This window comes from Telmatherina bonti (assembly GCF_933228915.1).
Source record: "Telmatherina bonti genome assembly, chromosome: 24".
NCBI lineage: Eukaryota > Metazoa > Chordata > Actinopteri > Atheriniformes > Telmatherinidae > Telmatherina > Telmatherina bonti.
This window is the reverse complement of record NC_136633.1, coordinates 21017434-21031040: the sequence shown is the minus strand read 5'-3', so window position 1 is coordinate 21031040 and position 13607 is coordinate 21017434. Positions and strand designations below refer to the sequence as shown.

Below are 13607 nucleotides of genomic sequence, written 5' to 3'. Positions count from 1 at the left end.
GCATGGTATTAACATTGGAAAGTCGACCGTCTGGAGTGGCCAGGTCAGAGTCCTGACCTCAACCTGATAGAGATGCTGTGACATGACCTGGAGAGCGATCCACGCCACGTCTGGACCAGAGAAATGCTCCAGATTTCTTCCTGGTCGTGCAGGTCTGACTTGCATCTCCAGGAAACGTTTAGTTGAGGTCATTACTGCCTGAACTGTGTCTGTGTGCTATTTGTTTACGAGGATTGTTGGTTGTTGCGACTTAGATGAAGTTTATGACATCCAGTTGATTCAACATACTTTATCCCGCTTTGTTAGAAAATTTGGACTAATGTTATTGATATATTTCATATCATGGCATCGTTAAGAGAATGAATGAGTCTCTGGATATTTGTGTTAGCTGGGTGAGAGTACACACTCCTAGCTTACACACAGGCCGAGCGCCCTGCTGCCTCTCGTCTCTCCTCACCTTCTCATTTCTAACCAAAAGCTCCCACTGTTACCTGCCACTGATACTGTACACACTCCCCATCATAGCTCAGTATGTAGTTGCAGCGAGTGTAAACACAGGCCCGTTGAGACGAGGCACATGCACCAAGAGGAGAGCCAATTTTCACTGCTGTTGTTGACATAAGCTGGTTTGATTAGCAGAGCTGCCTAGACGTCCAAGCTCAGAGGGCTAATGTTTCCCTCCAGGTCTGTTCTGTGTCGTTGGCACTCGACTAACAGTCTGTCATTACTTCTATCTGGATAGTGTTGAAATCAGTCTGAACAACTCATTAACTAACGGTTGTATCAACTTGATGAAGATACTGCATTAAAATGAACTTTTTCTACAGTAATTTAGGACCAATCAATCTGTAGACATGCAGTCATGAAGCCACCTTAACAAAGTACACGAAGGCCTTGTTTGTTTGCATTGAAATGACTGTGTGTGTGTGTGTGTGTGTGTGTGTGTGTGTGTGTGTGTGTGTGTGTGTGTGTGTGTGTGTGTGTGTGTGTGTGTGTGTGTGTGTAAGATGCTGCAGCAGCATTTTGCTGAGCAGTTAATATATTTTGCATGCAGTTCAAGGTGAGCAGATTGGCAGATGCTTCATCCAGCTTTCCAATCAGAACATATCACGAGCAAACGTTGTACCAGTTGCATGTTGAGGCCTTACACTCTTCTTTTTTCTTTGTGTGTGTATGCGTGAAAACACACCTGTCAATCTGTTTACCCAACTACAACAAAGCTTTAAACAACTGGAAGGTAGTCAGGGTGGTTTAGCAACCAAACTCTCCATTTTGGAGTGATGCAGTTATATATAGATATATATATAGATATATAGATATAGATATACATATATATATATATATATATATATATATATATATATATGTAGAGAGAGAGAGAGAGAGAGAGAGAGAGAGAGAGAGAGAGAGATACATACACATACATATATCTGATATCCTGATATATAGAGCCTTTAGGGGGCAAAATCCCGATTTAACCCTTCAGTTGCATTAAGAACTTTTACATTTTCAATTTTATTTATATTTGAACAAAACATCTAAACCATTTATTTATGAAAATGAAAAAATACCCTCCATGTTTGAATGCACAGCAACGCATCTCAGGTTCCGAGTTGCCAGGTGGTCTTTATCCGAAGAGTCGCTTGTCTTGTTTTCTCAGATCAGGTTGCTTGTTTGTGTCGTGAGATCTGGCAACACCAGTTGCAGTGGAGTTCAGTGCACAGCAGGATGGCCGGGTAAAAAAAGAAAGAAAAGACAACACACTTTAGGGGTGATGAGACACCCCCTAATGCTCTGAACGATGAAGACATTTAGCATGATTTCACTTCCTGCCGATTTGTTGTACAAAATAAAACGTGTGTTTATCTCTTTAAATATGCAACTAATGGAAACATATTTGTGTTCAGGCAATACTGCTGTGCACGGACACTCTGTGGTGTGTGTGAAAGAGACACTCGTGTTGAAGCATTTGTGTAGACTCATGGTGTGTATCTGGGTGGTGAAAGTGAAGGTTTAATGAGGAACTGGAGGGTGATGGTGCGGGGTTACTCATTTCCTGCTTCCGTTTCCTGGAGACAGGTGCAGGACACCCACCATACACAGACTCTTCGCTGTCCCTAAACAGCAACACACACTCTCCCAGTCCCAGGCGGATCCTCACACATTTTTCTTTCACTGCCGAGTGTGTAATCATAAACTCTCCTTACACACTTTCACACGCATAGCTGTGGATGTAATATTGGGTCTATCATTTGCTCGTACACACACCACCGCCTGCTCTCAGAGGGTGGTTGGGAGTGTGTATATGGTGATGATGTTCTCAGAGTGTGAGTCAGATGTATTAGACGCCGTGTCATTACAGCTTTCCACTCTAGTTGGTCCCCGTGGTTCACATCACACCTTGTACTGTTGCTCTATATAGACCTCAGAGGGACGGACCAGAGTCTCATCTGTCTCCTGCTAAACATAGCCCGTCTTTTCTCCTTTTTCTGTCTTTACACTGTCTCTATTTCCTGCCAGGACTTCTGCAGCTGACGAGCGGATCACATTTTAAAAGAAAAAAAAACCGCTGATTATTTCCACACACAAACACACACATTGCGACTCGGCTTAGAAAGCAGTGGACAGTTTAGCATCACCTGCAAGTGAATCCCACCACAACTAATGTCTGGAAATCTACATCGACCCTGGAAATGTCAGTGTTTTACAGATACACACATTTATTTGTTTGGTCTGAACACAGCTCCTGGAAGCCTCTAATTTCCATGTGATGCTTGGTTTTTTTAGCATCTCAGGAAGTGTGTGTGTGAAACGTACTCGACAGCTGAATGGGAGCACACCCACTGCCTGCTTGTCTCTTGCTGTCACATGATCTTTTCAAACTAGCTCAGCAGCATAAGCAGGGCTCCTCTAATTGTCATTACCGATGGGGATCAGCGTTTTAATCCAGCAGGAATGTTTATCGCTCCAGAGTAAAAGGAGTCCTCAGGAAATCGCTTTGTTTTAGAGGATAAAACCGAACGCATGATTGTTTCCCTTCTGGCTTATAAAATTAGTGGGAAGTGCAGCGCGTCCAAAAATCTGGAGATTTCATTTCATTCCTTTTTAATGCATGTTTTAATGCATGTTTTATTTATTCTTCCCCCCTCTCTCTTAGTCATATGCTGAATAGCTCAGAAACTTGCTGGTTAGCCGAGTTACGTAAGCTAACAGGTAAACATTCGCTTCATTGAGACGCTTCGATTGATTGATTGTGGCGCTGATTTACAGGAAACGCCGCGCCCAGTTCCTCCAGATTCAGCTGCAGTTTGGCGAAAATTGAAGCACTGCAGCCATTCGACACGGCTGGGATTTTTTAGGTTATTAAAAAAAAAAAAAGCGTAAACACGCTCACTTCCCTCCAGCTGCCAACCAGGCTGCAGCCAGCTGTGTGACCCAGGCATGAGGAGCTCCTGGTGGGTCACTGAGGCCTGTGGACCCCTTAATCCTCCAGCTGCCTAACCAGGGACACACACAGATATTCATATTGTTTTAGACAGTCATGCCATTAGCCACAATAAACCCCCCCACCCCCTCACAATGTTTGTGTTTGTATAGCAGACACTTCTCATGGCTAGCAGCGCTGTAGACCATACGAAGCTGCAACACAATGTTCTTTCAGGGTCAGAGGTCACCGGGATGTGTGAAGCCGCTCTAAACCATAAATCTGGTTTGATTTAACACTTTGTGATCCAGAAAGTCTGTAAAAGGAAGCAAGTTTTGCATCTGTGCACAATACAATACAACTTTATTTATAAGGCACTTTAAAAACAACAATGTCGACCAAAGTGCCACAATGTGGGGGGCTTAAAAAAACCCCACAAAATAAATAACATGCATCAGGATAATTACAGATATCTAAAAAATAAATAAATAAAACAATCAAAATAAAATCTGATCTGAAAAGTCAACTTATCTTGCAGAAAAAACCAGTTTAAACCAGCTCCTCTCATGTCTGAGGTTTATGGACACATGACTGCCTCGTCCTGGAACACGGCAGAGGGATGCAGGAAAAGGGGGGTGCTGGAGGAGGTGAACAGATAGGAAGGAGAGAGACTGCGGAGGTGACGGAGAGACGAGTGGAGCAGAAAGGAGGAGAGCGAGATGAATATCCGACTGGAAAAGACGAGGAAGCTGCTGATGGCAGAGGGGAAAATGAGGCGGATGATGAGAGATGGAAGGGGAAGCAGACGGAGGTTCCTGCCTGTTTGGGTGGCCCTGAGTCTGGTCCAGCTCCCAGGTGCCCCCCCCCCCCCCCCCCCCCCCCTCCCCCTGGTGGCCTTCAGCATTTAATCTGGATTAATGAGGAGTTTGACCTTTGCCTCCTTTTTTCCACTCCTGTTTTTTACTTTAACTTCTCGTCTTCATCTCAGAAGGAATCTCATTACTCTTCTTCTTTCCCACCAGTCTTCTTCTTCTTCGCTGCTTTCTCTCCCTTATCTCACCTCCTGACCGTGCACGTTGGCGTGGAGATCTGCTGACTGACAGGCTGGTGCTGTTCAGTGGCGGGACCACCTGTGTATCCTGCCCCACCGCTCTGTTTGGGTGGTCAGGCTCCCAGTCCACAGAAAACACTCCATACTTATACACACACACACACACACACACACACACACACACATATAGAAAGCTCACAGTCCATGAATATCCTGAAGGGAAGTGTGCGGACACAAACTAAGCTGTGCTACCTAATCTGTGGTGACTGAGTCTTTCTAATTGGCCAGTCAACAGGTGCTGAGCTCGACTCCGGGGACCAGACAGAGGAGACGCAGGGATACCATTACAGAACATGGGAGAAGCTAAGCTCAAGGCTTCTGTATAATAAGTACAGTGGGAGCCATTGTTGAAGGGTGGGAAGTAAGCATCTGAATGTGTTGCTGCTCCTTGTTGGACTTAAATAAGCAGCATCTTGTCTTATTGTCCCTGCAGGACAGTCTTATGTCATAACCAGGAACAGAAGTGAGACACATCTTAGTGTAAGGAAACACGGGCAGGCCAAAGAGCTGGAGGTCTAAGCAGCTTGCTTCCAGCTTCTATTTCAAAAGCCGGTGTCCGTGACGGTATGAGGGAACAGCAGAGACATGGCATGTGGAACTCGGTCTTTGAAGCCACCGTTGATGCCGAACAATGTTGGAAGTAAAAGTTTGGAAACAATATGTGCTGCAGTCCAGATGTTGGAGTGAACAAGAGAATGGCAGCCCACACTGTGTGTGTGTGTGTGTGTGTGTGTGTGTGTGTGTGTGTGTGTGTGTGTGTGTGTGTGTGTGTGTGTGTGTGTGTGTGTATATGTGTGTTATAACTGATGCTAACCTGAAAATCTTCCTGGTTCAAATCCAAATGAAACATTAAGACAAACATGTTAAACGTCCATTTAAAAAATACGCCATTAGAGGTCAGCATGGCCTGTTTTTAGTGTGAAAATGTGCTGTAAAAATAAAAAAATTGAATGTTTCTTATTTTTCCTGATAAATACTAATACATAAAATCAGATCAGAATCAGAAATACTTTATTATTCATCATGGAGGGAAATAGTTGCATTGAACCATTCTGTGTGTAAAACATTATATGCAACCAAACTGCTGTGCAATAAACTAAAATAGCACAAATGAACGAGTTAAAATGCAACTTCTACATCAGAGAGAAGTAGAGACAGCAAGTTGAACATAGAAGATGCAGAATTTGATAGAAATATAGAAGTATTATAATAAAGACAAAAATAAGCAAATAGATAAATCTTTTACAGAAAAGCTTTGGTTTGGACCTGAAGAAAGGATTCTGCTCCTGAGGAGGTGAGTGGAGAGTGTGTGAAGGGCTCCAACATGGCTCTCAGAATACCAGCTTCACACCTACAACCTGACGGGGTTTATGGAGACGTTTGTTCTGCCTCCCCCAGCACACTGCCGATACACACCCAGAAAACACCCTGAGCATCATCAGGCAGACGCTGAACCTCAGACGTCTCTGTAGAGATGGCCTTGAACCTTCCTGTAGACCACTTCTGTGTTTTTGGTGAAATCCAGTTTGTCATCGTCTGATCTGCCTCCAGTATCTGCAGTCAGAAAACCTCAGAAGGCTGCAGGAAGGAGCCTCTGGTGGAAAAAGCCTGCAGCAACACATGGAAATTGTGCTCAAGTTAGGCTCAAAGTCGGCCGGTTTCCCATGATTCCCACAGCCGCTGTGCAGCTGACTGGTGTCTGCTAAACCCTCACAAACCTCTAACGCAGGGATCCTCAATCCAGGTCCCCATAAAGGACCGGAGTCCTGCCGGTTTTCCAAGCATCCCAGCTGCAACACACCTGATGAAAAAGTGTGTTTAGCAGGTGTGTGCAGAGCCTGTCTGGGTGTGGCGTGTTCCAGCAGGGACACCTGGAACACCTGCAGGGACACCGGGAACACCTGCAGGGACACCGGGAACACCTGCAAGGAAACCGGGAACACCTGCAGGGACACCGGGAACACCTGCAAGGAAACCGGGAACACCTGCAGGGACACCGGGAACACCTGCAAGGAAACCGGGAACACCTGCAGGGACACCTGGAACACCTGCAGGGACACCGGGAACACCTGCAGGGACACCGGGAACACCTGCAAGGAAACCGGGAACACCTGCAGGGACACCGGGAACACCTGCAAGGAAACCGGGAACACCTGCAGGGACACCGGGAACACCTGCAGGGACACCTGGAACACCTGCAGGGACACCGGGAACACCTGCAGGGACACCGGGAACACCTGCAGGGACACCTGGAACATCTGCAGGGACACCAGGAACACCTGCAGGACACCGGGAACACCTGCAGGGACACCGGGAACACCTGCAGGGACACCGGGAACACCTGCAGGACACCGGGAACACCTGCAGGGACACCGGGAACATCTGCAGGGAAACCGGGAACACCTGCAGGACACCGGGAACACCTGCAAGGACACCGGGAACACATGCAGGGACACTGGGAACACCTGCAGGACACCGGGAACACCTGCAGGGACACTGGGAACACCTGCAGGGACACCGGGAACATCTGCAGGGTAACCGGGAACACCTGCAGGACACCGGGAACACCTGCAGGGACACCGAGAACACCTGCAGGACACCGGGAACACCTGCAGGGACACCGGGAACACCTGCAGGGACACCGGGAACACCTGCAGGGACACCGGGAACACCTGCAGGACACCTGGAACACCTGCAGGGACACCTGGAACACCTGCAGGGACACCGGGAACACCTGCAGGACACCGGGAACACCTGCAAGGACACCGGGAACACCTGCAGGGACACTGGGAACACCTGCAGGACACCGGGAACACCTGCAGGGACACTGGGAACACCTGCAGGGACACCGGGAACATCTGCAGGGTAACTGGGAACACCTGCAGGGTAACCGGGAACACCTGCAGGACACCGGGAACACCTGCAGGGACACCGGGAACACCTGCAGGACACCAGGCTCTAATGGATGCAAAGCTAATCGCTACAAATGATGTGTCCTATTCTGCTCTTGGCATCAGAAACTTCGTAGGACATGTTTTCATCTGGATTTTCCAGAGTAAACTGGTCTAATCCTGCTTGCAGGACGGATATTATTCTTTATTCTGTCCGATAAGATGCTTAAAATCTAACAGATATCTTTCATTTGGAGTCGAGGCTCTGATTCCTCCTCTTACCTCCAGCTGAAACCACGTGCCGGTTCTCGGCTGCTCTTTTCACCGTAAGCATGCTCATAATCTATTTAAATGCTTCTATTTTTTATATGGAGCCATTTTGGAGCCACTCCTCTCTCAGTCTCTCTGAACTGAACATGATTTGGCTGAAAAGACACATCTGTGGTAGCTCCTTGTCGCCAGTAAACCTGACATAATTTCCACGCTGCACCTGTCAGAACGCCACGCTGGTGCCGATGAAAGGCGGTAATGTGGTCGGAAGCTCCGCTAAGTGGGGCGGAAGTGTGAAGTTATCATTTCCAAAGTTTTCACTCTTCCTGGAACCAGATGGAAACATCTGAGTGTGTGTGAAAGGTGAGCAGTCTTCCCTTTTCCTTTCCTTCCCACCTTGTCTCTCTCTCTGCGAAGCCCCCGTGTCGCCTTACCCAGGGGTTTAGCCCCTAATCACCCACAGCTAGTAGGGGGGAACTGGAGACTTCCAGCTGGCTGCCTCGTTACTGCACACCCCTGGGACACACACATTCCTCCACACACACACTGCCTCGTATATGCTTACCAAGGCATTTGCTGTTATCTCTTGGCATCTCTCCATCCACGTTCCCCCCCCCCCCCACAACTCGATCCTGCCAAGGCCACAGCCTCACCACGTAAAGTGAATAACAGAAGGAGGCTTACCGTGAGGGAGGGCCAAATCTCTGGCATGTCCTCCACTCTAAACCAGTTTAAACCAGTATGAGATGTTGTCATCAGCTGGACTTTGAGGCCTCTATCTCTGTTAGTTTGTGTTTGATGATATTTTCCGTTTGTCGGCCGATTTGATGTTTCTAGATTTTTCTCTGTCCGCTATCTTTATCTTCCAGGAGGGATCCATATGATTACCCCACTCACTCCAGACCGGTTCCACGAGAAGCGGCCCCCTACCCCAGCAGCTTCCAGGATCCTCCAGCTTCCAGCCGTTTGCCGCTCCCTCAATCGTCCGCCCAATCCCAGCCGGCGCCCGGAAGTCCTCGCTACTACCAAGCGCAGAAGCACCAGGCAGCGCTGAGGCAAGACGTGCCCCCGTCTCCCACCTCAGCTCAGAGGGGGCGGTACTATCAGGATGCTGTCGTACGGAGACGGGACGGCCACCGGCAGGCCAGCCCAGACCGGTACCCTGCAGTCAGGGAGCCCGCCGTCGGCCCCGATCGGTACCGCTACAGAGATGAAAGTCAGCCTGACCCAAGACGGAAGAACCCCATGATAGGAGCAGTGTGAAGCCCCCCCCCCCCCCCCCCCCCCCCCCCCCCTTTTACAGATTCACATAAGGTTAAAGTAGAGCTACTCTCCAGGGACGAAGGTTTAAATGTGTTTATAGCGGCGCCGCGATGCATAACCAGATTTTATCATGTAGAAATAAAATTAAGAACAAATCGCTGCAGATATTTTGGTGCCGAATGTATAAAACGAAGCGTTTCGCAGCATTTTTGCGTTTTGCACAGCTTGATCAAAATGAAGGAGATGAAGCGGGGCCACCTTGACCAGTTAGACCACTACAGCCAAGAGAAGCAGGAAGTGGACAAACAGGAAAATGAAGTAACTGCCCTTCTTGTCTTCTCGTCCTTCATGTTTTGTCGCTTGAACTTCCTCCACATCCTGCTGTCACGCTGGGTTTTTTTTCTTTGTTTTTGCTTTTTGATCATTTGGAGGAAGTCATTAGATTTACTGTGTATGTGTTAAACGTACAATTGATGAATTTGTTTGTGATATTTTTGCGTTTAAGTCCGTCTTCCTGCGTTCTGTTGAGCTAATAAAACATTTTTACCTTTGACATGTCACACCTTGAAAGTGGTTTGATTTGAATTTGATGCCAAATAAATGTAATTTTTCTACAAATACTTTGCAATAAATATTTAAAAACTCCTTCGCAGCTCATTTAATCCGTTTCATCTCGCAGCCTTTTAGTTAGGATGTCCATATGCAACACCATGACTCAGCACTTTTTCTATTTTATTACCATATTAAGCTTACATTTCTGGGAGCACAATCTCCCGATGACTGATAAGGGTAGCCGGCTTTCTGATAATGAATGAGTCATCTCCAACAATTAGAGGCAGGAAAATCTCCACTAGAAAATGATTAATACCCAATTTGCTCTGAGAAGTAAAGATGGCACTGATTGGTGAAATTAGTCTTGATATGGGGTTTAATTGTGTGTGTGGAGAGGGCTTTTTTTTTCTATCTGTTAATGTTTAATTAGCACGGAGGCCAGCGGGGAGCAGGCATATGCTGATATGTCTGGTCTCTACCGGTGCAACCCTCCCCTGTCTGAGCCACAATAGACCTCTCAAAGCCGAAAAGCACAGACAAATAAACGCTAAGCAATCGCTTTATTTAAACCAGTCCGACTCTGGGTACCTCGTGTTCCTCAGCTGGTGCTGTCTGTCTGGTCAGATAATAAACAACAGCTTATTATTACATGTTTCCATTCATATCATAGTTTTGTCAACAATTCCTCCCACAAACCAGAATAGCTGGATAAACAAGAAAAAGGAAAAAGCAGCTGTCTGCTGGTCATCCTGTGATTACAAAACCTGCGGAAATTACTTGCTGATGTTCTGCACCAATCAAGCGTACACAAACAAGCAAGAACCTCAGTGCATTTACATCGCATTGCATGCAAAATAGATTTTAAAATGACACTAAAAAAAAGACAATTTTAGCCTTAATTCATTTTTTTTAGATACCCATAAGGGAGTTTGGGATGTTTTAGTTAATTAGTGGTTGCATCCTCCGTGTGCACCGTGTGTGTTTAACATTATGAGAAGCATGCCGTGATAATGCCGTCCTGATGATGGTAATGCAAGCACGGAGCTCTGGAAAAAGCCGAGATGTAGAGCAGATAGTCGAAGCTCTCGTGTTACGTTATCTGTTGCTGCTGAACAGATTCCCGAGTCGTCGCTGAACGGGAAGCAGCTGCATGTCAAAGAAAACTATCATATTGTAGATTAGCTTTTATCATCTTTCATGTCAGATGAGGCGAAATATTGTCATATCAGCATGTGATGTAACGTTTAAATTTGTTTTTAGGGATATGATTGTTAAAATAGATGCTTTTTCTTGTTTTTGACCTTTTCTTTTTAGATATTACAAAGAGAAATTAGGCACTTTAACCTGTTTTTCCTCATCAGTCCCATTGGAACCTCATTTAACAGATAGCAACATATTTATTCTCAGATGTCAACAAGCCTGAAATTTGGACTGATAAATGTGGAGATTATTCATATGGAAATGTGGAGTTTTAGGCTATTTTTCACATAAACCTCACTTTTCATAAGTTTTATCTGAACATTATTAATGAGGAATCTAACGGACTTTTTATGTGGATTTGTCCTTTAATTGGATGACAATATCCAGCTTTATTTATAAACCCCTTTAAAACAACTGCAGCGACTTCTTTTAGTTTATCCATATTTTTAAAGTGTTTTAATGAACTTCAGTCTTTTATTTCCTCCTATTTTCTTTCTGTATTCCACCTTCCTCATTGCTTTATTGCAGATAAACTGTTAATTTCTTTCAGTGTATTTTAGTCTTTTAATTTCTTTTAATGTGTTTTACATTTTCATTTTATTTAGTATATAATTTTGCTATTTTTAGTTTAATTTCTTTAACAGTTTTGCAGGCATATTAGAGAATATTTTATTTCTCAACTCTTGTTGTCTTGTGCAGTGCAGAATTTGTGGCTGTGTGTGTCTTCATGTCTACGTTTTACAGCACAATGTCAACTATTAAACTGTATTACTAAAGTAGATTTGGATTGGATGATGCAGCTGTAGCTCTAAACCCGTGTTTAGTCACAGTACAGAACATTATCTCTGCAGAACCCATCTCTGGTAAGTAAAGCAGAACCGAACTGGAGAGGTTTTAGTTCAGGTGACGTCTCCAGAATGACCAGTTTGACACCATTAACTCTCCAACTCCTTAAAACTGGGGGACTTAAGGTTTCAGAAGAGATGACAGAAATGGTATTTACTTTGATTTGGGGCTATTAGGCAAACTGTTTGATTGCTTTACTGTAATTAATCTGTTATTATCTTACCAGTCTGACGCAAAGTCACCATTTTATCACCGTTCATTTCTTAACAAAATAGCAAGATTATTAGACTCTTTTTAAGAAATGTTTTTAAGCCATTTGTCAGACATCTTTAAATGCATCAGAACCAAAAACATCTGCCATCTTAAATGTCCAGCACCCTGCCAGCGTCTCCTGTGGACCAGTAAGACCAGTGAGTGAGGGCAGCCCGGAGCATTAAGCCGGCCTCTTTGGCTCTTTACTGTACTTAAAAGAATAACTATGCAGTAAACAGCCTCCTTCAAGTGCTTGTGGTCACTTTGCTGCCAAAGATAATAAACAACAGCAACTTAATATCCAGGAATTAATTGCACTTTACGTCCATTAAACAAAAGCTTTGAACTGGCTGTCAGGAGTGCTTGGCTGTAACACCCATCTCGCCGAAACGACTTCTCCATCCAGTTTATGTAATTAGTTAGTCTGTGTGCATCTTAGCAGCGTCTCCCCCTTTGTTCATGGTCATCCAGAAGGAATTTGTTAGTTCAATCACATGACACGCTTGCTCCGACTAGATGCGGTCACGGCCGTTGATTCGCTGACAGACATATTTTCATGCTTCATATCAGCTCAAATGTGAAGAAGTTCTCCCTTCCTGCAGCAATGACCTTTTATTTCAAGCCCTTCCTTAATAGCTATTTATCTGCTCTCCGCACTCATCTTCCTTTTGTTGAGCTTTACTTTGCTCCTTTTTTTTTTTTTTTTGGTTAAAATGCACTTCCTGTTTTATGACAGGAGGGGCTTTTTTTTTTTTTTTGAGGGGGAATTCATTTAACACCTCATGAGCTCAGTTTTTTGTAACCGCTCTGAAAATCTGAGGCGCATTCTGCTCCCCAGTCGGCTGTCATGAATCAGGGGTTGTGGGAGAATTCCCTGGTTAAGTTCTATTAGCATTACTTCTCCTGCCGGTGCCCCCTGTTGAACACCTTAGCTTGTTAGCATGTGTCAATCAAACGCTGTGCTCCTGGGAGGGCAAAGTGGAGCGCTGAAGCAGTTATCTCTCCTCTGCACGGCTCCCCCAAAAAAGGAGGAAGAGGGTGGGAGTGTGTGTGGGTGTACATACAGTAGATAGGCCTGCTAAGTGCATGTGGGGACTGTGCACCCTTACATGCTGCAGAGTGATGGTACGGGTGAGCGCTCGCGTTGACCTCCACATGCTCTCGCCTCCCTGCTTTCATCCTGTTCATTAAAGGCACATTCCACCGTATTACTCTGCTGTCCTTCTGTCCTTCACCTGCCGCCATTTGTTTCATTTAGGCATCACGGTCTTGAGTTTAGTCGAGTGGGTTGATAGTAGCTTCTCATTTAATTATACAGTTCATTAGGAGCTCGCCCCGACTGTATGCGTCTGAGGCAGATCATGGGAATAGTTGGTGGCTAATGTGCAGTTTAAACGGCCCAAATATGGAGATCGGCCGAATTATGGATTACCATTAGCCAGTTAGCCTGCCCTTCACCCCTCCTCATTCGCTTTCATGTCTGCTGTGTAGCCTTTTGATACAGTATCACTCAAGTTGGAGTGTGCTCTTTCAGCCAGTGTGTTTGTTTGATATTGTTCATGAACTGTGAAATTGAATTTCCACAGCTGGGCTGATATTGGAAATAATTTCATATCCTCTGCAATATTCTTGCTCGGTTTCACCTTGTCTTTAAGACGTCCATTTTTTTTTTCTTTTTTTTGTTTCTTTTTTGTTTTTTTTTATAAGTCGATTCATCATCGCTGTTAATTTCAAACATATCTACCCTAAAAGCAGTGCCAGCATTGCCTCACTGTTCGCCCACACACACACACACACA

The 13607-nt window shown here is 45.3% G+C and overlaps 1 protein-coding gene across 1 annotated transcript in view; it reads left to right on the top strand.

Annotated features, from left to right (window-relative positions):
* pard3ba (par-3 family cell polarity regulator beta a) overlaps positions 1-8959 on the top strand; it is a gene marked incomplete at both ends in the record, with an annotated part of 221277 nt that extends 212318 nt beyond the window's left edge. Inside the window, one exon of the mRNA XM_079264124.1 lies at positions 8566-8959. Coding sequence (XP_079120250.1) covers positions 8566-8959 — 394 coding nt within the window. The remainder of the gene's footprint in view (positions 1-8565) is intronic.
* Positions 8960-13607: the final 4648 nt, after the last annotated feature.